The 27858-nt window shown below is 38.7% G+C and overlaps 2 protein-coding genes across 2 annotated transcripts in view; one reads left to right on the top strand and one right to left on the bottom strand.

The window, feature by feature from the left end:
• Nucleotides 1–14: 14 nt before the first annotated feature.
• On the bottom strand, nucleotides 15–4537 carry LOC110169424 (dynein regulatory complex subunit 2). Its single transcript, XM_020934966.1, has 8 exons — nucleotides 4400–4537; nucleotides 3909–4076; nucleotides 3242–3411; nucleotides 2729–2879; nucleotides 2433–2594; nucleotides 1741–1947; nucleotides 1002–1121; nucleotides 15–332 (listed from the first exon to the last, which is right to left on the bottom strand). The coding sequence occupies exons 1-8, from the start codon at nucleotides 4535–4537 to the stop codon at nucleotides 15–17; spliced, it is 1434 nt and encodes a 477-aa protein (XP_020790625.1).
• A 3875-nt stretch (nucleotides 4538–8412) lies between these two features.
• The window catches only part of fbln1 (fibulin 1), a 35975-nt gene continuing 16529 nt past the window's right edge, over nucleotides 8413–27858 (top strand). Inside the window, 17 exon segments of the mRNA XM_020934901.2 lie at nucleotides 8413–8656; nucleotides 12485–12593; nucleotides 14150–14279; nucleotides 15562–15721; nucleotides 15867–15929; nucleotides 16014–16100; nucleotides 16168–16305; nucleotides 16935–17072; nucleotides 17152–17295; nucleotides 17384–17509; nucleotides 18205–18252; nucleotides 18255–18329; nucleotides 18423–18542; nucleotides 18628–18759; nucleotides 18834–18957; nucleotides 24473–24609; nucleotides 25170–25310. Coding sequence (XP_020790560.2) covers nucleotides 8602–8656; nucleotides 12485–12593; nucleotides 14150–14279; nucleotides 15562–15721; nucleotides 15867–15929; nucleotides 16014–16100; nucleotides 16168–16305; nucleotides 16935–17072; nucleotides 17152–17295; nucleotides 17384–17509; nucleotides 18205–18252; nucleotides 18255–18329; nucleotides 18423–18542; nucleotides 18628–18759; nucleotides 18834–18957; nucleotides 24473–24609; nucleotides 25170–25310 — 1927 coding nt within the window. The 5' untranslated portion in view covers nucleotides 8413–8601.

The raw sequence follows: 27858 nt of genomic DNA, 5'->3' as shown, positions 1-27858 counted from the left end.
TTCCTTTTTGAATATTAGTGCTGCATCCTTTTTTGTCCAGCTGCAATAGGCACTTGAGTTCCAGTGAGAGACAGGGCACATCCCGGAGGTGGATTTGGGCTTGTTTTATCCTGTCCTGATGCATTCAGGTGTACTTTTTTGTTGTCAGCTCGTGGTATGGTTTGCCCACTGATCGTCAGGGTTTCCCGATTCCCCTGTAGCTGCTGAATTTTGAGTTGAAGTTGGGTGTTTTCACGCCGCATGGCATCCCTGCGCCTCCTCAGAACCTCCCGCTGCAGGAGAGCTGAATTCTGACGGGCGTTGAATAAATTTAGCTGTGGGTACTCCCAGGACTGATGGAAAAGAGACATATTAGTCAAACATATCTCCCCTCTCTCTGATCTGAAAAGGTCTTCAAAAAGGTTCGGGTCAAATGCTGTACTCCAGCATTAGACTTAGATAAACTTTATTGATTCATCAGGGAAATTATTTGTACAAATCTTTAAATAAAAAATCTGCATCTCCAAGTATCACTACAAACAACTACTTATGTTCTCAGCTGGACTGTATGGCATTAAACATACATTTCTTCATGGCTGTGACACTGCTCACACTAAGAATGCATGTTTTGCAAGTTGTAATTGAATAGAAATGATAGAAACATTTAATTCCCTTCTATGGAACATTCCAGCGAAAGTGATAACATCTCCATGAAGACATGGAGAGCAGTGAAGCATAAACTGTGAAACAAAAAAAAATTACCACTAAACCAATAATATATTATTTACTTATTCGTACAATTTTCCTTAAAATTTCAGTGATTCTCACTGATAGGAAAAAAAGTACATTTCATGTGTGGTTGATGCTTTTGAATTTGTATCTAATATATTTTGCAAAGTATCATTGTAGGTTATTGTAGAGACAGACTAACAGCCGTATTTTAGTGTATCATAAAACACTATAGCTTCTAATTGAACACCTCTCTACATTGGTGTTTGTAATCAGCATGTTGATGTTCTCACCTCTTGATCTTCACCCTCTTCTGCCAGTTCATTTTCAGGTGGAGTGTTCATCTCTTCTGTGATCAGCAGTTTGTCCTCCAGCTTCTTACACAGTTTAGCTAGACGTAATACTCTCTCACCCTGAAATATGCACATTATGTAATGTTGTAAATCAGTGGCTCTCAAACCTGTCACACCTAAGAAAAAATGTGATATTTTGAATGCCATCATCTAAACCATAACTATTCTCAGTCTAAACTAAGGCAAAACTAGGTCTAAAATAGGACCAACATTGCTAGAACTATCCCTAAGGAGGACAAAATGTGGATTAAATAAAGTTCAAAACAAGCAAATATTTGAACTGCTAAGGAATCTGTATGCCACCAGGAGCTTGTGTGTGTACCACAGTTTGAGAACCACTGGTGTACAATGGTTTGAGGTTTTATTGTATTGTATAATATTTTCCACTTCAAGGGAAATAGAGAAATGTTTTGGATACATTTACACGGACAGTAGAATTCACACAACTAGAGCAGCTAATATCAAATGTCTGATCTGATTTTAAAATAATTTTTCAATGCAGTATTTAACATGTTCTTTTTAATTTTTTATCTTTGCCACATTAGTTTGGCCTTGAATTTTTTTGCATATTTTCCTTGTGAAAAATACAATTCTATAATCTGATCACTCCAGAAATCATATAATGTTCAGATTTTGGGTGTGCATGTAAATATAGCCAGTGTAGAAAGATTGTAATTACCGTGTTGACAACATTGAGTAGTTTCTTTGCTGCTTTGTCATTGCTCACAGAGAGCACAGTGAGGCGTTTTCTGCTTTTGCTGCGTTCCTGCTCCATCTGTGCCCTGAGAGTTTGGATGCCCTCAGTGGTCACACTCAGCTGGTGCTCAACCTCGGACAGTCCGTTATCACCGGTGCGGAGCGAAGTTTGCAAATCAAGTAACTTTTTCTGGTGAATAAACAATAAAATAAAATGTATATTAGAAAATAATAGAAAATACAAGTATATGCAATCATCAAATCAAACATGTCAAATGTACACATTCAAAATATATATTAACTTTAGAACATTATCTTCATATTGTCCGCTCTTTGGGCCTGAGCATAATTTGTCTTATAAATGATAGAAATAAGGACATTACTTTCTATTTTTACAATTACCTTTATATTAGTATATGTGAATAAATTCTAAATATCAATACTTTAAATACCAATTGCTGTAATTTATAGTGTTGAGATTGTTCTAAAATGCACAATACTTTTATTATTATATTTTAAAAATTACAAATGGACTTTTGTCATAAAAATGGAACAGTTACAAACACATAACCCAAAAAAGCTGGTATCGATATAGACATGTGCTGACTTTCTTTGATGAGTCATTTTAAGGTATGGCATATATAATTTTTAGACAAGTTCTGATGTGTTCCTCACCTGTAAACGCTGTATTTCTCTACTGCTCCGCTCAATGGACTCGGTGGACTCTTGGTTTTCTTTGATGAGAGTCTCCAGCTCTTGGCACCTGGCACTGTGCTGCTGCATCAGTTGCTGGTGCTCCCTCCTCCTCTCCTCGGGGATCTTCTCTAATTTGCTTACCTATGAGATTAATTAATGTAACACCACTAACAGCCACTAGATGGTGCTGAGTCAAAACTGGACACCCCTAGTGTGAGGGCTGCTCAGTGTTTAAAGTCTTTAGGTTTAGATTGCAAAGCAGTATTGTAATTTACCTTGTCCAAGAACAGGTTCTCATAGAAGTCCATGGCCTGTCTGTACACGGCAGCGATCTCATTCATCATCTCATCATAGTTGTGTTGAATCAGTAAAGAATTGTCATCAATGTCCTGATGTTGTTGCTGAATTTCAGCTGTAATTCGCTTCCTGAAAGATTTTGAATTATTAATATTTTTGCAAAAAGTTCAAAATCAAATTATATTTACAGACATTGTGATTTGGATTGAAAACCAGTAGCATGTATGTATCTATATAATACATTTGCTAGGTGAGCGCCCATCATTGGTTATTAAATTTATTATTAAAACACATTTCACCTCCACACCAGCATTATTTGCAATGGTCTAAAGCTTGATTTTAAAAAATGCACTTCATGTGACCATAAGGGAGATAGCTGGATTAATGGGAAAACAAAAAGGAATAAAACAGGACTATGCCAAGAGTTCATAAAAAGGTTGTAGTAATCTCTATTTCTAACAGAAGTGTAATGTTTTTGATGGATTGTTTACCTCTGTGTTGTGTACTGGTCCTGGATTGTCTCCATGGCACTCTCCCATCCCTGCTCCAGGTAGTCCATTCGTTTCCTCTGCAGCTCCAGCAGTGTCTGGATCTTCTGCAGGTGGGAGCGGTGCAGCTGGGCCGACTGGCTCTCAGCCTCAGACACATTCACCTCCAGGTTCTATACAAAGTCAGGTTCACAAATGAGAATCAGGACAGACAATATAATACAACATGCCAGTGGTTCTCAAGCCTCCATAGAAACCACATAGAAAAGAATAGTCTTCTGAGTATCATAGATCTAAATCAAGTCTACTAGTATAACAGGAGTCAGACTATTGTATAGCAGATCTGAACTAGGGCTGCACCTCAAAGGAGAAGAAAAGTATGTGTACCACTCAAACAAGCTGAAGTATTAGAATAAATGTAATGATTTTCTTTTACTTATATTAGCTGACATTCTACTGACACTATACTTGATATTTCCCGACAAATCCATGTAGTAGTACAGCCCTTTATAAATGAAATGGAATTTATGGGATTTGTCAAATTTTTCATAATAATCAAATTTTCTTTTAAAACCATAAATTGCAAACTTATTACAGTTTCCACAGAGGTATTACCCAAACCAAGAATAGTAAACACTGTTTAAAAACCACTTAGCAGGTATTGGCTTACCTTGATAATGCTGTCCAGTAGGTCCACTTGCCTCTCAAAGTTCTGCTGTAGAACATCCAGATCCTTGTGGATTTCTGTGGATTTCTTCTGACGCAGGATGGACCTCCAGCCATCATTCAGCTTCAGCAGATTCAGAGCACTATTTTTCTCATCGTCCTGGAGCTTGTCCTGGAAAAAAATAAACATTTCAGTGTGGCTCATTTTGGATCTAGTTTCTTTTTTGACAGTATTTTCATATCAGGGTAGTATTCTTTTTTTAACTGAGAGAAATATATTATTCCACAACAAGTCAGGGCAATGAAAGGAAATATTTTGTAAAAAGATATTTTCTTTTATGCATAGTTTGTAAAAAGAAAAAAAAAGGGTATTTGTAACATTACCCACTCCTATGTGACATTCCTTATATGATGCCACTTATATGTGTGCAAAGATAAACTTTTAGAGAGCTTCAATACAATAAAGTTGCAGTAGTAGCAGTAGCAGTGTGTTACCCTGAGGAAGTGTGTGAGTATCTCTTCTTTCTTGCGGGCCAGCTCGGCCTCAGCCTGAGCCCTCTGCTGCAGGTACAGAGGTCTGTCCTCCTCTGACGTCACTGCCTTCCTGGCTCTGTTTCTCTTCTCTCTCGGCATCACGATCAAGTCACCTTTGAACTGTCCAAATAGCACCACTCTATATCAGGTTAAAGGTCATCATGCAAACGGTTTCCAAAGTTATTCTCCAATTTAAATGCTAAATGGAATACTTGACTCTCAGCTCTGGACTGTAACTGCCAGCAGAATTTTTATATTTGGCATGAGAGACCTATTAAGTAATGCTGGCTTGGCCAAGAGCGGATACACTGACTTAAAGTGGCCTATATTTTACAAAAAATAGCATTTATAATCATTGGTCTACCCTAAAAGACTCCTTGCAGTAAATTTGAACTGACATGCAAAGACAGGTGGAAATGTATATTTTAACTTAAATTACCTACAATAGATCTTGTGCTGTTTCGCGCTGGATCTTGAGATTCTCTCCTGGGTTCTGTTGTTAGTCTCCGTGGAAACGACGTTAGCGACGTCTCCTTTGAAGTTGCATTTTCCTCGAGTGATCACTAGGGGCCGACAATATGCAACTATCTCCGTCCTTTTCCCCCATTTATCTGAGCAGCACAAATCCCAGAGGCAAAGACACACAGAACTGTGCTATAATGGTGCTTTTATTACATTATCTGTCTTACTGTTGTTTAGTCTAACTGTTTTAGTTTCTGCTCAAGTGGACCTGTCCGCAAACACAATTTCTCAGTGATACTTTCTCCTCTGCTGTTGCCAGATTCTTCATACAGATATGATCAAGCTGTTTGTTAGAAGCTAAAAAAAATATCTATATATCTATATCTATATATCTATCTATATCTATCTATATCTATATATATATATATTTATATTGCTTGTTAACCGTATGGATAACTTTGTATTTAGAAAAGAACATAATTTATATTCTAGCCATCACACACACCAAGGCAACACTTTAATATTGCGAAATGTGAAATACTTATGACTCAATAGTATTTTATTGTAGGCCCATTGATCTTATGCTGAAGTCCCATAAAACTGTATTTGTTTTCTCTGGTATGTTAAGTAAGTGTGAAAGTTACATCCGCCATCCAGGCTGCAGTTAATTGTGGACTCATTAGAGGTTCTTAACAGTGGATAGAGCCAGCACAGGACCCTGAGCCCCCGAGGGCATGGCTCTCACTGTGCTCTGGTCCTTTACTCATTAACACAGATTTGGAGGGACAAGCTTTGTTCAGCTTCAGAGGAACTGTACTAAACCCCCAACAAGGTTACCTCTATTGTGTCCCTTTTGTCAACACATTAGGTCAGTTTTTTTTTTTTGGTAAATGTAATTAGAGAAATTAAATAAGAAATTGAGTCAGAGTTGTATTTGTGACAATTGTTTCTAATAATATATGGCCTACAGGTTTGTTTATGCATCACACGACCATAAAAAAGGACCCAAAGTACTCATGGGGTAATGTGATAAGAGATGTAGAGCACTGACCCCTAACAGGTCTGGTGTTACTGGTGACTTCACTTTCAAAACAACCAAGAAAGGTCAAGACCCCAGCTATAAAACAAAGAATGCACTGTTAAAGATGCACTTTGTAACTTTTCTGAAGGTGCGCCTGCCATCTGTTTGTCTCCATGGTGTTTCAAGAAGTTATTGCTTTGCCTGGAATGTCCCACAGTATGACATTACACGTCCATCATGCATTTGTTCAATTAGGGGTTTTATTGCTAGAAACTTCCTTCCAAAACATTAATTCTGACTCTGCCTTTCAACAGATCTGATCTGTAAGTTGGACTAGTGGTGTCATTTGCTTGTCTCCATGGAGGTAATGCCAGATTGTGGAACATTCCAGGCAAAGCAATAATATCTCATTTATACAAGTAGAATCCAAAGGTCTTACTTATCGCTTCTGAAGAAATAATTTAATAAAGAAGTCTAAAACTGCTAAAAGTTTTGATTAAAGGACCTGTATGGCACTATTTTCTGATTGACATTATAATGTTTCCACATTATAAACATACCTGGAGTTGTGTTTTGTTTCATTCATATAGGTTTAACACACAAACAAAAAGTGGAACAGAGAATTTTGATCTTTGGAGATGTAGACAGACTAATAAAACTACTAATAAAAAAGGTTACTCAAACATGTGTGAATGAAACCAAACACAATTCCAGGGGTGCTTTTGAGGGGTGACAACAAAGCACACAAGAATCCATTTTGCATAATATAGGACCTTTAAGGATCTAAGCATCATTGCAATACATTCATGACATAGAGTATGTGATTATTTGTTAGTATTTAAACCCCAAGAGTCATCAGATGGATTCTTCAATATTTTTAATGCCATCATAAAGCACTTATTGCCCCAAAACATTGTCAGTTTACAAAGTTTACATAGTCTATCAAAGAGATTAACCTTATCACAGACTCATGTTTATGATGCACTTACTATTTTATTGGCCCCAAGCTCAGCTCCTCAAGTGTCACTCCCCCTCTCACTGGTGGGTCTATGGTGCAGACTGGTGCAGGGCTCATATGGCTTTGATTAACACGTTCATTTCACCTCTCTCTGTCGCAGTGCCCAGAGCCGGTAGACTGATTGAATTCACAGAGTCCTCACGTGGGTACGAAGTGTTTATAAAATTCAGTCTAGCAATTATTCATCTGTGTCTTGCCAACTATAATGTGTCTGGTCCATGATATGTGTGCTGGTTGTCTGCACGTGTCTTATATTGTTATTGTGTATCCTGAAGGTGTTATTCTGAATAATTATCAGATTTCAAAGGCTACTATAAAAACATTTGTTTTTCTAAGAATACATTAAGTTTATTAATAAAGCTAAATGGATAATGCACAAGCCTACATAAGGTCTACATCCAGAAAACAGGAATAAATTAGGACAGGATGATATCAGATAAATCAGGATTAACCCAGCACCAGTGTTGGATCTAACTAAGTTACTAATAATTAGTTACTGTAATTGGATTACAATTTAAAGCAACTCAGAAGTTTAACACAATACTGTGAAAATGCTTGTTATTAAATTAGTTTAATGCCCAGGACTAACTAAACTAGGACTAAATCAGAAGACGGACACAGTCCTCAGACAGACCACCATATGAGAAACAGGCCTATTCACTGTCTGAATGAAGGGTCGACAAAATATTACAGTTTTCTAACAGTGTGTAAAAATGATGACCTAAGATTTCAGATGTACAGTCTGTGCATAGCCTAAACGTAAATTAGCCACAAACCAACTCCAGATGTGAAATAATCAGTGGATTCATTAGTCACAGTCAGAAAAGGAGCATTTTGTCAGTGATGAGAAGAGTTTCCATGTGTGCAGACAGGAGCTGTACTGCACAGTAGCACCAGGATTATGCAAGAGCAGCATTAGGTACAGTCCAGATGATGACAGAGTACTATGGTGTTGGCTATAGCCCAGTTCAAGTTATTTATTAATATTGGGGGAAAATATGATTTTGATATTAGGTCTACAAAATCATCAGCCCATAAGATTAATAATAATTTGTAATAATAATAAAACTACATAATAATAATAATAATAATAATAATAATAATAATAATAATAATAATAATAATAATAATAATAATAATAATAATAATAATAATAATAATAATTTGACTTAGGCTATCTCGTCTTGTAGCCCTCTAGACCATGGACATTTTTAATCAAATAACCAAATTAAATGTAACGCTGGTCTTTCTCCCACATAGACTGTAATTTTAGAAAGGATTAGGCTATATTTGTACAGATAAAATTGGGGTCGGTGGTCTCAATAATTGGTCGCCTTTTATTTATGCTCGGACTGCTGGTCTGGATGGTGCCGTTCTAAAGCCAGGCTGGACAGTGAGTGGCGGGGCCCCAGCCCGCCCCCTCCGGAGCCATAATGAGACGCTGTCTCCCGCGGCAGTCACGCTACAACCGCGGCTCAGCATCACATCCACTTCCCGTCTCTCTCTTCCTCTCTCTCTTTATTTCTCTCTCTCTCAAACTCCCGAAGACTGTGGCGCCTCTGTGCACCCTGCAACCTGCGCACTGACGAGCACGCCGAAAATATAAGACACGTTTCTCTGTTTTTAACTGTGTAAACCTGTGTTTTTACCTAGCCTGTTTCAATGGGTCCACATGCAGTACTCCTCTGCTCCCTCTTTGGGGTCATCCTCACTCAAGGTAAGTAAAGTTACCTGCTTCTATCGCGTTACCCCTTACTAAGTAATTGCGCTCCTACAGTTGGGTAGCATGTGTGTAAGAGCTAGTAATAAAATGCTTGTTCGAACAAATACAGTGTAAACTTCTAAATACTGTGTACAGCCTACCTTAAGTCCATAACAGACAAAGAGATAGTCCTGTAGGGATGATGTCATGAATGGGCAAGTTTGAGCATGTGGTGCCAGCTCACTTCATAGCCTATTAATAATCTCTGCAAGTCTTTCATTATTAACTTAAAGTTGTCCCTCATTTCAACTCTATGGTGACTAGGGCCAAGTCTCTTCAACAATAAAAATATTTTCTTTGATTAACTGATAATTGTGGCCTATTACTTTCACATTTGAGTGATGGATGGTTTCCTGTAATATATTCATTCTATCTATCTGAAGATAACAGACATGAGCAGAAGAAGTCCAGTAGGAGCTGTGCAGTGTGTGCTGTGAGTCAAAGGCCAGGGCTGGTATGCAGCGATGCCCCTCTACATCCACAGAGCCAGCCCAGGACAACCAGACACTTGGGTGTGATTTATACTTGAGTGCCCACAGCGGGGTCTCCTCACAGGGAGGAGGAGGAGGACACTGGGCCCTGGACCTGTGTCCTCAGAGGCAGGAGGAGGAGGACACTGGTTCCCTGGACACGCTTTGGCCCATTTTCTCAATCAGCAGCTCATTTCTCAGCTGTCATGCTCTTGAGGTCATAGGTCACCCTCTGTACCAAAGTTTGAACAGAGAGTTCTGTTGTGTACAAGAGGATATCAAAAGTGCATCACATTTAGTTTCCTAGTACTTTATGGTGCATGGTGTAAAACTCTTGAAAGCTCCCAGTACTGAGGAGATGCTGAGTGCTTTTGCGATGTCTGGCTTGGACCATACTTTGTCTTGGCTCTGCTCCACTGCTGGGCTCATTAGACTTGTTTACATGAGGCGTCTAGACACAGGCAAGCCATGTGCTTTTCTGCCAAGACACAATAACCCTCCTTACGCGCACTGCTGCAATCCAAGATGAAAATCAGCTTTATGCAGACAGACAATGCTTCAGTGAGACGGGGCACTGTGGCATGCTCCTCTGTCTATTTTGATACAATTGGAGCACATGTTTTCCTCTGGTACTTTGGGATGTTGGAATGAGAGTTACTGTGGTTATCAGCGCAACTACTGCGTGGATAACTCATGAGGGGGAGCAGACACTGTGACATCTAGGCTGTCATTCACAACATGTTTATGAGTCTCTGTAGAGGAGGAGGTCTGAATTAAGCTTCTCTTGGATTCTGTACTGCTTCAAATCTCTCTTTCTGAGATCAGCATATCAGACTCCAATGTAGTGCTGACCTGTACCATTAGATAAATGTATTATTCACTGACCTGTTTACAGATGCTCCTTTTCTCATTGTAAGCAATGTAAATTATCAACGGTGGTGGAAAGAGTACAGTTATGTCTAATCTATAACGCAAATTTGTACTTAAATATATTATGTAAAATGTACTCTTTAAGTCATGGTATTATATTGTTACCACCTCAAAACCATCCCTGGAGTTGTGTTTTGTTTCATTCACATATGTTTGAGCCACCCTTTATTATTAGTCTTTCTTCTATCTACGGCTCTAAAACTGAAAATGCTCTGTTCTACCTTGTGATGTCATGTAGTGGTAGTTTTCAGATTAACAGTTACCTTTAACATTTACTTCAGTAGATATTGCCAATTCAAGAGCTGAAATTATCCAAATTAGTCTAGCAATGGTGTATGGATTTTAAAAACATAGTGGAGGACTTCCTGTATTACTACATGACATCACAAGGTGAAACAGAGTGTTGTCGTTTAAGAGAACTCAGTCTAAATATGATGGGTTTGTGTGTGAATGAAACAAAACAGAACTCCAGGTATATTTGTGATGAGGAAACAACATTACAACATAGGTCAGAAAATAGCCTAATATGGGCCCTTAAAGTACAAGTAAAAATTATGCATGAAAAATACTACTCAAACGAAGTACAGTTACTAGTTACTTACACAATTTTCAGTCTTTAATACAAACTTGATCAATGAAACTGAATTCTTTTAAACCAAAATATGCATCTTGTCTGAGTTCTGTCCAATCAGAGTAAGCGATGAGGAACCCTTATGTTTGTTTGTAGGAGCAGAGACAGATGAGGCATTAGGATCAATGGGACTTGTATAGTACTTGGTAACCTGATTTAAAATGTAATGAAGTACAATTACATGTCTAGAATTATACTCATTTTAAGGTATGAGTACAGGTTTCAAAATATTCTCAAATCTGCACAGTTACACTAACCTGAGCATTTGTAGTATGTTACTTTCCACACTGATTATTGGTGAAATATTTTGTTGTGATAGTTTAAAATTCATATTTGGTAGAGGTCAGGTCTGAAGTGTTTGGTAGGTCCATATAAAACCCTTTAAAATGCCATGTGCTTGTGCTACTGCTGAAAGGTGGCAGGAGTCCCAGAGTCACAGTGAGTCAGGAGATTCAGTACTGTGGAGTCTGCTGCTCCATTGTCTCGGCTTCTTGCCTGGTTAATCATCGTCCATTTAGCTTGAGCTGCCACTCACTGCTGCTTTTACTTAGTTGGGTTATGGCTCCATTTCTTCAGACTGGAAGAGTTTCAGAAACCACAAATGCCCCAATGGTAAACATTGTGCTAGTGATCAGTAGGAGAGTCATAGTTGATCTGTACAAAGAATTTGAAGAATCTTATTTTTGGTTTACTGCATGAAAAAGATTATCCATGTGCTCTTGAGAATTTAGGAGAAAAAAACATGGAATATATTTTTCAGACACTAAATATAAGATCTGTTTTAAGTCTCTAGCTGAAACATTGGTTAAGAAGATGCTTTTTATTTTAGAAATTTAGAATAAAACGTGACATGTATAGATTATTATTTTACATTGTGCTCATTGTAAACCGCAATATTGATCTTAACAATAGAGAGCGATTGACTTCCTATTCAAAACTGCAGAGATGGCAGGCCTCACCTCCCTTTTTTGAAAAAAATTAAGTAAGTACACAGAAATGAGCCTTAATACAGGATTACTCAAACATGCTTAGATCATTACAACTTTGAGTAAACTAATGTTGATTTAACTGTTGTAACATAGCTAATAATTCTGACTAGCTTCACATAATATGTCCTTTTAAACACAGATTACCCAAATTAGCAAATAGATAATTCTGTGGTGACATTAATCACATTACAGATAGGATTGCATTGTGAATCTGGGGTTTTACTCGACTGGATCAGGCAGTTTTATTGTATAGAGGCCTGACACTGAACTGAATTAAAACATATTGTTCCACAGAGTTGGGTTTGATCCATTCAAGATCTACCCTTCCAACACCACAGTCTTTGGTAAAACACCCCTGGGCTGATGACATTGCCAGGCAGATTAAATGTTTTCACCACCAATCAAGAGATTATGCAACTGCCCTTTGGCAAACTGTTAAAGACTAGATAAAGGCTTGTAATTTACTGTACTTATCCAAAACAACTCAGTCTTGTTATCAGTTAGTTTAGTTAATTTGCTTCAATTTGATACTATGTGAAAGTGACTACAAACTGCTAGCAGGCTGAAGGCTAATGTAAGTGTATTTTTTGCGATTAAAATGACTTCTGTGGAGATACGCTATAATATAATCTCTGGCCCATGCTAGTTATGTCATCAGATTGATAGGCTAATAGTTCTAGCTGCAATCACTATTTTTAAATAATGCAAATATTATAGGTGATGCAACCTCATACTTCTTGCTGAAAGTTTGCTTTTTTCCTAGGAACTAAAGATATCACTCTGGAGGATTGTTGTGAAGATGGTCAGAGACGCGGCAAGGAGGGTGAAGACTGCTCCTCCCTCCCTTTGATGTCTGATTCAGTCACCTGCATGTAAGAAAACCCTGCTCTCAGTCCTGGTTTGACCTGGAATAGATCTGGTTTAGTTCTGATTTAGACCTTGGTTTAGCTTAACCTGGTCCAGTTATGGTTTTGACTATTTCCACTCCACAGTCCATTGTTTCTGTGCTGCAGGGAGAGGTTCTATGAGAATAGTCTTAGATTATTGGATTGCTTTACCAAACACCCTTAAACCTCTGTCAGATTATTCACTTAATACAAGTGTAGGAAGCCTTAACAGGGATAATGAGAGTTATAATGGTAAGAGTAGAAGGTGCAGTGCCACAGGTCAGGTCATTATAAGCCAGTGGGACCTACTCATGGCAAACGCATTTACCAGAGACACCAGAGCAGATCCCAAATTTGTCTAAATTATACAGTGAGGGGGAGACGGTAGGTTTTGTGGATGAAAATTGGTTAGTGGGGGTCAGAAGAGGGGCTCTTTAAAACCCCAGGAAATACCTCTGAGGTGAGCTGCGACATGGAGGGAAGATAGACAGGCCAATAACAGGAAATCTCAATGATTACTTCAGAAACCAACAGGGGAAAAGTGAAAGTGAGGAGAGAAAAGAAAAACAGGAGTGGAGTGTGCCCTTAAAAGGCTGTGCTGGGAGGTGTGTGCCTGACGTGGCTCTCAGACGTGAGTCTCCGATGTGGGTTTACGGACTGCATGAGATTCTGGTAAGTGTTGATAAAGAGCTTCTGTGGAAAGAGGAAAGGAGATGATGACGTTTCATGTATTGTAAAATCTCAGAGACTATGAGCCAGGCCAGCCCGTCTCTGACCTCTGTCCAAAGTACAGCAGTTTGTTACTCTAAGGACTATGTCACATACTCAAGCACATTTTATTTATTCTTTCTATACCTTCAAAATTATGCTTTGTCCTTAAAGTGCAGTGATGATGTGATGGTGTTTTGCACTGGGTGCTCTTGCTCAGTCATTTACTGTTAGTGTCATAAAGGTCTGATGATTTAGAACCTACTCTGCCTCCACTGTTTTAAACAGCAAAGCATTGTTCACAATCATCACAATAGGCTGTAACTGCTTTTCACCCACATGATAATATTATTGTAAAGTGACCTTTGCAAACTGACATTTACAGCTATGATGACTGTTATGCTCCCTTATACAACTGTTTTTTACTACTGCATTATAACAGCAGTGACCAGGGCTGTGCCCTTCTATTCTTTGTGATATCGCATTAAACATGTTGTGCATAAAAACAGATCTGGCAAACAAATCCTGTATCTTCTTGCCTCACTTCTCTGTCCTGGCCTTAAGCCTGGAAAAAACAGGTGAAAATATGACTTGAAACATCTGTCTAATGAATATCTTACAGGGGAGTTAGACTAAAAAGCTTTAAGATTCAGCCACAACACCCCCTCACTACTTTGAATATCCAAACAAACAAATTATTCCTTCTCTTACTCAAATGTCCTGTCTGTTTGCCGAAAGCTATTAAAGATTGCATCAGAAAATCCCCAGACTTGAGCACAAACATTTATCTTAATAAAATGTTGTTTTGTTTTCGTGTGCTCTATTGTTGGCAGGATAGTCAGGGAGCAGTGCTGTTTGTCTGTCCTGGAGGATAACATGTGTAGCACCGGCATCAACACAGCCAAGAGCCAGGGAGCCTGTGATGCCCTGTTCACCAGCACCTGCGACGCTAAGACTACAAAGGTCTGTTAGAACAAGTACTGTCTCGTCACTGTGTGTGTATACACAAATACAGAGGAGTGTACCAGGGGAGCCACGTTTTGTGAAATCCAGTACCCTTTTAGCACTTTTAAAGGAACTACATTATTATGGCAACCAACATTTTTAGGCTGTTTGCCTCTCAGAACACTTGGCAAGACTATAAATGAATACTGTATATTGTTTGTACATCAAATTTCAATGAGATGATATCACTTAGAAATTATAGCATTTTAATACCATACTTTTTAAAATTCTCATCTAAACTCCATTTTCAATTGAAATGTTATTGCTTCGTCTGGAATGGTATTTGATTTTCCACCTCTGGAGACAAGCAGGGGACACTGTTAGGCCAAGTTACAGGTTAGATCTGGGGAGAGGCAATCCAACTTGATCTTGATGGGAAGCCAGAGTACCCGGTAAGATGTTTTATTACTTATAAGACTTTGGGTTTCCTGTTATATTAAGATTGTATCACAAAATAATAATTACCAAATTTCAATATGAGAACAAACTTTATATTTGATTAAGATCGTGGTGAAGATAGCAGGGCCTTACAGAGAGCTATGAACAGGACAGGACATGCCACGCCACACAGGAATGGAGCAAGATAGATAGATTAGAAATGAAATCCTGTCTCTGGAAAATCCGCAGGGTCTGAAATTTTATCTCACAATATTCCTCTTTGTGTTTCAACAATGCATCAACATGTGCTTGGCAAGCTGAAGTTATCTGTCACTATTAAAACAATGTGGACAAATAAAAAGGAGAGTTATTGGCGAAATTCTTACTCTGATGCAATGAAAACTGTTGTTGCATGAAGTGCAGACACTCACCCACATTCAATGACACAGTTTAACCAAGAAAAAAATCATATTGTAGCAGTTGATAAATTAAGTAAGGAGGTACATTTTTAAAGGTGCACTATGACACTTTTCTGAGAGTTGGACAACACCTGCTTGCGTCCATAGATATATTATTGCTTTGATGTAAATGGCCCTAACTGATGTACCTTGCATTTATTCAGTTGCAGGTGTTTATGTGGTCATAGAGATACCAATCTGGGCAAAGAAATAACATCCTCATATAAACAATAAGATAGCAGACCCTCTACTTGAAATGTTGCATCTTACACCTCTGCCATACAAAAGAATAGAAAATTATTTCCACAAACCTGTCTCATTCCCTTGTAGTGTTGATGGTGCTGGGGTATATTTCTCTTTATGTTTTTTGTCTGTAATATTTTGAATTGTTTGCTGTCCTGTAGATGTGCTGTGAGTGCTGTCTGTTGGGGAAGGCCCTCCAGGAGAAAGGCCTGCCCTGTGACAATAAGCTGTCAGTCAGTTATCAGTGTGGGCTTGTGTCCCGGGCCTGCTGTGTGCATGATGTCCCTGACAATCAGACGGATTCAACTGGGACAAATGAGTGTAAGAAGCAAACATATATTCATTTGTATATAAATTGTACAAATTAAAACTAACTTTCCAGAAGGAACAATCTATTTTCTCTAGAAGATGACATTATACTGTAGCCATTTAAACTGTGAGACGCTCATTTTAATTTTCCCCATAGTGCCGAACAAAGATGAAACCCCCAAAAATGGAGACAACTCTGTGTTATCAGATCAGTGCAATGGTAAAATACTAAGAGCAAAATATATACATCAGTGATTAAAGGTATAATAAGTAATTAACATGTTTTTTTGTTTATGTTTTGTAGGAGTCTGTGCTCAAAAGTGTGTGGGTAACAACACCTGTGGCTGCTTCAAAGGCTACAAACTCAAACCAGATGGAAAAGGCTGTGATGGTAAGATATGTTTTTTGCTATTATATTTTTATTTTAGTTCATTACACTAACTTATCTCTTCTGACAGATATAAATGAGTGCTTGTTGGGCTCCAGTAACTGTCGCAGTGGGGAGCGTTGCATTAACACCGAGGGGTCATTTCGGTGCCAGAGGGAGGTCAGCTGTGGGACGGGCTACGAGCTCACTGACACCAATGACTGTGAAGGTCAGTGACTTCCTGTTTTACATAGTCACAGGGCCTAATAAATGCCAAGGTTTGTAAAGATTTGTCCCCCACAAATTTGGCAGTTCAAATCCTGCTCTTCACACAGGCTTCATCCAGTTTATCTTGAGTTATTAGTGTGGTCACAAAGACAGTGAGTGCAGAATTTCTCAAATCAGAGACCAACTCTGCACGTACTTGGAAAACCACTGCTCACTCCGAGAACACTATTGCATTCAACTGCACTGGGCAAGAAACAGCCAGGAAATATTAGATGTGCATATAAAAGTGTACGCACTGATTTTTTACCACACAATATGGCCAATATAGTTATGCAGATTGTTCAGACAGCACTGAACATCTCTCAGTCCTTAAGTCTCATAAGTCCAGTACCCTTTGTTAAACTGCACTGAGACCTTTGACTGACACACAAAGGCGAATGAGAAGCACAGTGTATATATTGCTGCAGCAAAACTTGAATTTCCCACAGGATCAGTAAAGAATCTCTCTCTTTCTCTCAGCACTCCGACTGATGATTACTGAAATTGGATCAGAACTGTAGCCCTCCCATATGTCGGCCTAAGTCTTTGTTGATTAGACATAAGGGGTGTTGTTGTAATATTTTATTACAGATATAAATGAGTGTGAGACAGGCATCCATAACTGTGGTCCAGAATTCGAATGCCAAAACACACAGGGCTCGTTCCGCTGTCTGCCCAAAGCCAAGTGTGACACTGGCTATATCCAGGATGCTCTTGGAAACTGCATGGGTAAGTCCTGATCATCACCAGTAAATTGCATGTGCATGTATTTTCACATTGATAAATTATCTTGTGTATTTTTCCTTAGACATAAATGAGTGTTTGAGTCAGACTGGACCCTGCCACAGAGGACATCTCTGTATCAACACAGAGGGGTCCTACACCTGTCAGAGGAACTCAGTGAACTGTGGCCGAGGATACCACCTCAACGAAGAGGGCACACGCTGCATTGGTGCGAAGCAAAGCCTACTCACAAAGTATTAGTGGACTAACACAGCATTTACAAGTTAATTTCATATATTTATATTTGTATTTCACAGATATTGATGAATGCAAGAATCCTGATAAAGTCTGTGAGGGTCATGGTTGTGTAAACTTGGTGGGCTCCTATCGCTGTGAGTGTCAACCCGGGTACACCTTTAACAGTTTCAGCAGAACTTGTGAAGGTGGGTAGACTTTTCTTAGTTTCTGTTTTTCAGTTTTTATTTAATATTTTTTTTTAAATCTCTTCATAAATAGAAGTATCCTATGATTCAGCATGTGACATTGGTTTATGGATATCATATTAGAAAAAACAACATAGTTTAAAAATTTTATGTATTAGACAATGTGATCAACTTTTTTAAAATATTTTTTTATAAAAATAAAAAATATATAATTTGTAGTAAGACATAGAAGATAACACTAAATTACTTAAACCTGAGAAAACTGTTGTAAAATAAATTGTAGTAGCCTGAAAATTAAAGGGAAGATGCATGGCACTGGAGAGGTTTATTTACCATCAGTACAGACCCAGCAGCTGGAGACATGATCCCTCAAAACATTGTTATAGATGTTTTCCATTCCAGTTTAGTGGCATCCAGTCTGCCTATGCTTCTGTTGTAGGGAGTATTATACCTCTGATGATGCACATGAAGATAACAAGGACTGTGCTGGCAGTGAGAGCCCTCAGTAGAGCACAGAAAAGGAATTTCTGTACCAAAAGCAAATACTTAAATTAGAAATAGATTAGAACAAACAGGACCAGACTAACCATTGCCCAAAGAGTTGAGTTAATATAAATTTCTGTAGTTTGTTCTTATGTTGCAAATTGCACTATTGGTATTTGCACCGCTAATCAGTTTTGCCTGTGCTGTTTAAGACATAAATGAGTGCAGACACTACCCTGGTCGCCTGTGCGCTCACAAATGTGAAACACACGTGGCTCATACAAGTGTAGCTGCACCACGGGCTTCAAGCTGTCCCCTGATGGCAGGAACTGTGATGGTAAGTAAAGCAGATAAAAGAAAAAAAATACCTTTTTAAAAAGAAATAGGAAGATTGCCTACATTTATTCTTATCGAAATATTTTCTTTGTAGATTTGAACGAGTGTGAGGAGAACCCATGCAGCCAGGAGTGTGCTAATGTCTATGGCTCCTACCAGTGCTATTGTCGCAGGGGCTACCAACTTAGTGACATAGATGGCCAGACATGTGAAGGTAAAATCTGTTAAAAATGTTACTCATGAAATGCAGTCTTTTTAGTTTTTGGTCTACTTCACTTTACCTTTCTTGTTTCTTCCAGACATTGATGAGTGTGCACTGCCCACTGGTGGTCATATTTGCTCATATCGCTGTCACAACACCCCAGGAAGTTTCCACTGCTCCTGCCCTGTGAGCGGTTACACACTGGCTCCTAATGGCCGTAGCTGTCAAGGTAGAATCTTATTTTGAATTATTTTGAAACTTAACTTTACAAAAGAAAAAACATACATCTTAATATTGTTTCAGATGTAGATGAGTGTGTGACTGGGACACACACATGCACAGTGAACCAGAGCTGCTTCAATCTTCAAGGAGGATTTAGATGCCTGTTTTTTGATTGTCCGCCAAACTACCGCAAAGTGGGAGAAACGTGAGTAGTACTTACCAGCCACAACAAGAACTACTCAGTTTTAAATCCAAACAGAAGGTGAACTTATACGCTACGTTCAAAATAAATAAATAAGAAGATGAGAGCATTCATAACTCAAGTCAGAGAACAGCAAAGTTCAGCAGGTTAACATCGCCACCAGTAATATGCAAATGACAATACCATGCTTGTTGGATAATTTGTTGCTGGTTTGAATGAAGGCTGCGCATGACCAGTGACAGGGCAGTAGCATGATCTACTCGAGTACTGAAACACCAACTAGACCTACAGTGAGTTTTAGCTTCATTATTTAACCTTCAAAATCTCATAAGTGGCAGTATGACTGTCTTGCATGACTTCACTGAGGGCACCATGATTCACTGGAAATGCTGCTGATGTGATGATCCTCCACTGCATGCCATGCACGACATGACATTCACTCGTCTTCTCTCTTTGTGCCTGTTCTGTTCTTCTTTCTCTCTTTCACAGTCGATGTGAACGCTTGCTTTGCAATGAGTCTGTCGAGTGCCTGGGCAAGCCCCTGAGAATAACACACTACTACCTCACCTTCCCCACCAACATCCCTGTCTTCACCAACATCTTCCGCATGGGCCCGTCCCAGACCCTGCTCGGGGACGACCTCCAGATCTCCATCACGGGAGGAAATGAGGGTGGCTTCTTCCAGACGGAGCGGTCTCCCACAGGAGGGGTCCTGTCTGTGGCCAAACTCATCAACAAACCACAAGACTTTGAGCTGTCTGTGGAGCTGAGGTTGCGCCGCTACAACTATCTGAGCACGTACCTGGCCAAAGTGCTGGTGTTTGTCACTCAGGACGAGCCCAAAGTGCCTTATAACCCTCTCCTGGAATAACTGTGTTAGGGCTATCTCAGTCCCTCAGCTCAAAGGTGCCATAAGATATTAGGAGCAGTGATACAGCCTTTCAAGACCACTGTGAGGAGGGAACGCCACTGTTTTAACTCTGCATTTATGCAACAGCAGTTTAAACAACCAGCACTGATAAAGCAATGTCTAACTAACTTAAAGTGTTTAGCCAATGATTAAAAGTGGGTTTGCCTCCATATATTTACCAAATATTTGCCTGTTAATACCTGATCAGGGAACGACATTCTGGTGATTTTTTCACACTACAGCTAAGAATATCTGACTTGTATGTTTTAAATCTGCAGTTCATTCTTTATCATTTGGTTTTATTCCAGGACAATGCACATAAGATGTTTAAACTTTATTCTTAATATTGAGAGATTTTTTTGTTTAGCTCACAGAGGTGAGTACACAGATTTGTCTGTAAATATTGTAACTAAATTGTTCAGTTCAGAACTGCACATACATGCTACTAGGTCATGCATAAATCTGAAAATTTTAGTAAATGTATTGAAGTAATACTTTGGGGCAACCACAAGGTGGAGCCCTATGTTAGGGTATACAAATTGGTAGTAGTCCATCAGCAGTGTAATTTGATGATAGTTGCATGATAAAGCCTAACGCTTTGGGAGTGTTTTATGGTTTTTGTGTTGGATGAACGACTTTCTATTAAAATTTAAATAGAAATAACACATGTTCAACAACTCGTTTCAAGTTTTTGGAGCTGTAACACAAAGGGCTCTGGTTCTCCCCAGCAGTTCTGCTCCCAAAGTAATGAATTTGATAGCAGCTTGTGTTTACATTTCTTTCAAAATCCCTACCACAAAACTTCACAAAGTGTGCCAGCTTTCTTTAAGTGATTCATATTCTGTCTAAACCATCACTTACTTGAATTATAAATGCATCAATTATTCTCATCCACAGTTTTGGCCTTTCTTAACCCTTTTGAACTGAATTTTATGGCAAACCCGCCAGCCAGTGGAGAGTTGAAGTCAAATCACATTACTCAGACAGAAATAAAACAAATATGATACAATATACTTAAATTTTACATTACTACCTGCTCTCTCCAACTCCACAAGATAAAGTGAAATTGGATGTTAAGTAAGTGACATGAGAGGGAATGCAGAGACCAAAAAAATATAAATAGTCTTACATAGAAGTCAGGCTTAGGACTGTGGTTGTCCCAGGTTTCCCCTCCCTCCCCCATCCAACCTACAGAGGATGCACTGTGTCCCTAGAGGGGGTCTCCTTAAAATAAGTACTACTGAGAGCATTGGAGTGGACTTTTTTCCTTCTTTCTGACAGTGAGTTATGGGACCCTGGGCTCTGGCCGGTGGTCTGAACAATTTGTGGTCCGGCAGCATCAGCGCGCGTAGAGTGACTGATGCCCTGCAGTGTTTGTGTTGGGGCGTTATCAATGTGCTGACTATAAATAATAATTACACACACAAAAAAGTTTCAAAACGGCCTGTGCGCTTGACCATGAGACCTTCATCCAAAAAGAGTGTTTTTCTTTCTGGTCTGAAAACTATTGGGGTTTTGCCGCTGGGCTGGGCCACGTGAGGCACGGAGAGATGAAGAAGTCATACTCAATATACTCTATGCACACTTACAAGAAGTGGGTGGGGTGGACCAAGATTGGACCAAGTTAGGATAATGGAGTAGCTCAAATACTCAATATCACCTACTATTAAAGCACACTATGTTACTTTTCTGCTAGATCTTACTGGTGTCCTAGAATGTTCCACAGCACTTATCTCGCGTATAATCTATTATGTTTTTTTCATTGCAAATATACCATCAAAACATACCTTCTTACTGTGAGCAGGGTCACCTCCTTATGGATCTGAGCTGTAATTTGGCCTGGTGGTGTCAGATGCTTAATTGTCTCCTAGGAGATAAGATACATTTAATACAGTAGAACATTCCTGATAAATATATCAGGTCTCTATGGACCTATCTTATGCAAAATCGACTCTTAGGAGATTTAAGTCAAGTTAGAATGTTATCTCATCTAAAACATATCTGGAGCTGTGTTTTGTTTCATATTTGAGAAATCCCGGTTTATTAGTGTCTATTAATGTCTATTAATGTCTACATCTTCAAAGCTCAAAATGCTCTGTTTAACCCTGTCATGAAGTGGTAGTTTTCAAGTTAACATCTACTTTTTATCCTTTGTTCAGTAGAGACTGGCAATTCCAGGGCTGAAATTATCCAAATAATTCTAGTGAAGGTGTATGTTGTTTAAAAACACAGTGGGGTAATTCCAGTACTACTAGATGACATCACACATGGCACAGAATATTTTCTGTTTTAGAGAAGAATTCAGCAAGGTTTGTGTGTTAAACATGTGTGAATGAAACAAAACACAACCTCAGGTTTGTTTTTCATGAAGTAATAACGTTAGAACATTGATCAGAAAATAGCACAGTATGGGGCCTTTAACATTAATCAGAAGTTTGAAGTTTAATGCACCTTTAAGCCCTTTGATATAATATTTTTTGAGACAAAGAAAACAAATAACAAATTAATATACAAATTCTACTACTGTCAAAGAGAACACTCTTTAAAAGGCCAGATTATTGAAAACCATTAAAATAAATTATCATAGTATACCACTGATACGACATAACAAGACGATTTTAAGTACTTGAGGCTAAGTGCACATCAGACCTGTATATAAATAGCTGCACTTGCTGTGTTTTTGAACTCCTCTTTTGTGTGGGACAGTATGGATGGAACATTATTATATTGTCATAAATTTTACTCTGTGCCAAAAGAGCGTTTTCACCTTGTCCTCCAGAGGCCCATATACGGCCCTCTCTGCAGCCCAGGCCACAGTATTACAAACTATACAGAACATTTGGCGGTTTTGGCCGGGTCCAGAGTCAAACTTGGACCTACTCACTAATTGCTAATTACAAGCCCCTATACTCAGTGGTGGCTTGTCTTTATGTCTTCTCTCCTCGCTCTTGAAGAAAAAGAGGAGTGCAAACCCAAAAGCTGGGAGCGTGGTTCGGGTCTATGGGTCCCCAGAGAAGGCCCAGAGAGATCCTCCGCCTATGACTCAACTGTGTGGCTGTACGGCTGCCATGCACATTAACTGTTCTTATACATGGCAACCTGACTGTTTTCATAACCCAATATAACCAGCTTGTCTCCTGTGTGAAGGAGGTTAAATATAAAATGTTGGATGTCAAAGAGAGGGCTCATATTTACTGCACCAATGAGGAGGTCTATATGGTAGAAAAGTGGATTTATTTCAGTAAAAAAATGTATAGGACTTGCCAATTCCTTGAGCAGTAATACCATTGCATCCTTGAGTGATGCAATATAAATCTTTATTAGTATAGTTAGTAGTTAAAATTGCAACGTATTTTGCTTTGTATTTTGCCTTGTCTGGAATTTTTCTTCATGGAGACAAGCAGATGGTGCCATCAGGCCAAGTTACAGGCCAGATCTGTGGAGAGGCCACCCAGCTAATAATCCATGTCTTTTAAGAAACTTCTCTTAGCAGTAAAATACCAGTCACTAAATAAATGCAAGATGGATAAGTTTAATGTCATACTGTGGAGCATTACAGGAAAAGCAATAACATTTCCGTGGAGACAGGTGGGTAGCAGACTCCCTTTAATTGCATGTGCACCTTTGATTCAGGTTTTTTTTTTTTTTTCATTAATGTTGCTCTGCTTGGAATGTCCCACAATGTGATATTAAACAGATCTACCTTTCATGTATTCAATTACAGTGGATTTATTGCTCAAATATACCTAGAAAAACAGGATTCTGACTGTGAGTGGGGTTGCCTCTCCACAGATCTGACCTGTAACCTGGTCTGGTTTGGTCTCCATGATGATAGAAAGGTTTAATATTGTAGGTGGCAGACCCTCGACCAGAAAAGTTCCATACTGCACCTTTAAATGACGTTATTCCGCAGTATACAATTTTGACTCATCTCTAAAAATATAAAATACTCTACATTTTAATCCTACCACCGATGTCAAAACTTGATATATTTGACCACTAATGCATTAAAACCTTTGAGACAGCAGCACCCCCCTTGAACTCTGTCAGCGATCAACCTGGAATAAACAAAACCCTAAATAATGGTACGCACACTGCCCCGGGAAGAGATTGGGGAGGTGTCTAGGCCTGTTCCTCACAATTTAGGAGTCTTTTAGAACACTCCCCTGTCCCATAAATCCTCGTCAGGAGATTATCTGATGTGAAGTCGGGGATGCTTGTTAAAGCCAAATATTTTCTCCAGCAGGTATTGGATCATCCATTGTGTGAGTGCATGGTGCAATTTATTATTACAAAGCTAGCAGGAAAATCCATGTAGGCCAGTGCAAGTCTTTTTTACATTTTATAAGAGATCAGTAGAGTTGTAGATGGGAAATTATAAAACAAAACAAAAAACTGCAGGATTGTTCAAACATGAAACATGCTTAAAACTGTTTTTTAAAACAGAAACCCAGGCAGACTAGCTGGCCTATAATAAATAAACAAATAAACAAATGTCCCATATACAAAGATCTAGACCAAAAGTAAAAGTGATGTAACTTTCTCAACACTCATGAGTATAGGCCACTTGTGATTTTGACTCAAATAACAGTGTCTTACGTGTTTCAGAGTGACCACACGTGCAGATGTTCGCTGTACAAAGCACTGTCAACCCAATGACTACAGCTGTGCCCTGGACCCGGTCACCTCTATATCCCACACATTCATCTCCATGGCAACCATGAGAGAGTTCATTAGGCCAGAAGGTACGCAAAAACTCTATTCTGATGCTGTATTGTTAAGTGGTGGTTAATGATCAATGGTTAAGTGGTTCATTCTGCTAACTGTATACAACATTTGGCATTTATAAGTAAGCAGTATAGGGGTTGTTTCCTGATCAAAAATGTAGTTGGAGTTGTGTTTTGTTTTGTTTCATTCACACATGTTTAACATGTAAACCCTGCATATGCTGTGGTCTTCTCTCAAACTCTAGTCCACATTGTGATGTCACATGGTAGTACAGGAAGTGCTCCACTGTGTTTTTAAATGCCACACACCTTCACTAGAATCATTTGGATCATTTCAACTTTCGAATTACCAATCGCTACTAAACAAAAGGTAAAAGGATCCTGTTAATGTGAAAACTACCACTTCATGATATCACAAGGTGGCAGCTTTGGAGATGTAGACAGACTAATAATATGTTTTTGAGGAGGTAACAGCATTCTAAAATGTCTTAGAGCATTATAACTATTCAATCGATTGCATTAAGTTGATAATGTGAGTTACTTGGTTTAACTTTTTTCTCTGGGTTCTATTCCAACAGAGATTGTGTTCTTGAAGACTTCGGTGAGTCCGTATGGCACCTATCACCTGGGCAGTTACGATGTGAAGTTTGAGATCCAGGAGGGCAATGTGGATAACGCTTTTGACATCATCAAGAGGGTGGAGAATGGGATGTATGTGGGTGAGTACACAGAACACAGCCAGTTTACCATAAGGTGTTGACTGAAGTAACACGATTTTTTGCTACACATTGTTACTTATTTTTTTCTACTGCAAAATATATAAAAATCTAATCAAAATAGCAGTTTAAAGGTGCACTGGGTAACATTTTGAGAGGAGGGTTTGTCACCTGCTTGTAGTTGTTGTTATTGTAGTTATAGTGTAGAAGTTATTGCTTTGCCTGAAATGTTCCACAGTATTGCATTAAACTTGTATAACCTGCATTTATTTAATTGCAGGGGATTTTATTGTCTTGAAAAACATGGACGAGAGCAGGGCGTCTTATCCATAGACCTGACCTGTAACTTAGCCTTGAAGTGTCACCTGCTTGTCTCCATGGAGAAAGATGTTTAATGTCATACTATTGGACATTTCATCTTTATGGAGATGAGCAGATGACCTTCCATCAGAAACGTTACACAGTGCACCTTTAAGTTGGTGCAATTATCAAATCACAAAGGCTGCATTTATTTGGATTTTTTTTTTTCAGCAAAGCTCAAAATATCTTGTCTTTTGATAGGAGAATGTAGAGATTGTACAGCTCTTCATCTTCTGAAATGCATGGGATTCTTGTATTAGTTTATGAGTTCATATTTCAGTTTTCAAAATTTTCCTCACAATATAATTCTTCATAGATAGTTAGTCGTTTTTTTTTTTTGTTTGTTTGTTTGTTTTTTCACTCTGCAGCCTCATTCTTTGTAACCACAAAAAATAATAATCACATTTTTGGACTTACTGAGAAATAAACTTAATGACCAGATACACTCTAATCAAACATGGCCATGTGTTTGTGCTAGAAACACATGAAAAAAAAAAAAAAAAACTAAAATTATGTTATAGTGGAACTTTATTTTGTGGAGATAGTGGGGTAAGAGTTTAACAGAGGGTAGAAAAATAGGACACAATTTTGCACATTCCCTGATTATTTCACAATATTCAAAGACACAAACCAAAACGAGTCCTAGAGGCAACATTTAAATCCTGGCCTTCTTTTTACCCAGTCGGTTATGGCTTTTGCAGTGTGGGGCTGTCATCAACTTAAGGGGGGACTTCCTGTGTCTCTTTCTGCAGAATGTTGTCCCTTATGTGGCCCTAACAGACAGACTGAGGCTTGTTTCTGCCCTAACCAATATGTGGTGTATCTTTCCAATTGTGTGGTCAGATGGAGAGTACCATTCACTCCACTTAAACATGGCTATAGTTGCTCATTACTATCCTCAAGAACCAAAGCCTGGCACCATGTACTGTAGTGTACAAATCAGTGCAATACTAATGCGTTGTACTTGATTGAACTTAACATTTAAAGGTCCTGTATTATGCAAAATTGACTCTTGTGAGCTTAAAGCCTTGTTACCTCCTCAAAAACATACCAGGAAATGTGTTTTGTTTCATTCACACGTTTGAGTAACCCTATACTATTAGTCTGTCTACATCTTTAAAGTTGAAAATGTTGTGATGTCATTTAGAGTTTTCAAGTTAAGAGCTACATTTTACCTTTAGTTTTATTATGTTCTAGTTCTAATTCTAGTTCTAGTTTGGCAATCCCAGGGCTGAAAAGATCCAAATGATTCTTGCACTTCCTGTTTTACTACGTGACATCACAAGGTGGAATAGTGTGTTTTATGTTTGACAGAATAACACAGTTTAACTACTCAGCGTTGGTTGTGTGTTGAGTGAGTGAATGAAACAAAACACAACTACAGGGATGTTTGTGATGAAGATACAACATAATAACATAGATCAGAAAATAGCATAATATGGTCTCTTTAAGCAATTTTTTGTTTGTTTTGTTTTTTGTTATATTCTAGCTCGGTTTTATGCCAGATGCCGTGCAAAACTGTTTTTATCCTGGCTTGGAAATGGCACAAAGAGTACACTATAGCTTGTATTACCAGATTAATTTATTACCTATATGTTTATATCTGTTACATTCTTTTAAAGGTGAACTGCATAACTTTTCCGATGGAACTGAATGGACTGGACTATACCCGTCTTGTCTCAATGGAGATGTTATTGCTGCGCCTGTACTTTTCCACCAGGCCAAGTTATAGATCAGCTCTGTGGAGGGACAAACACAGATCCACTCAGATTATTATTTGTTCCTGGAAAAAAAAACAAAAAACAGCTCTAACTGAAAGAATATATGATAGATATGTTTAAAGCCATACTGTGGGACATTCTAGGCAAATCAATAACATCTCCAGCAGCAAGAGACCAGCAAGTTATATCATAGTTATAGTATAGACCCAACACCAGAAAAGTCACTCAGTGCACCTTTAGATTTCCTTTCAAAGTAAATTTATTTTAATTTGTTTGTATTGCTGGTGTATTCCCTGGATTGGCATTAGCTGGCTGATCTGTGAGTAGCTTGTGATTGAGTGGTGGTGGGCGCAGGTGCAGGCAGTGGTGTCTTCGTTGTCTGGGGCTGTTGATGGATGTGAAACTGGAGTGTGAGAGGAAGAGCAGGTTCAAGAGGCTAAGAACATAACCATTCATCAGTATAACTGATA

The sequence above is a fragment of the Boleophthalmus pectinirostris genome, unplaced genomic scaffold (genome assembly GCF_026225935.1).
Source record: "Boleophthalmus pectinirostris isolate CB_2022bp ecotype Guang Dong unplaced genomic scaffold, ASM2622593v1 HiC_scaffold_2, whole genome shotgun sequence".
NCBI lineage: Eukaryota > Metazoa > Chordata > Actinopteri > Gobiiformes > Gobiidae > Boleophthalmus > Boleophthalmus pectinirostris.
The sequence above is the reverse complement of the archived record's forward strand: the minus strand, read 5'-3'. Positions and strand labels throughout refer to the sequence as shown.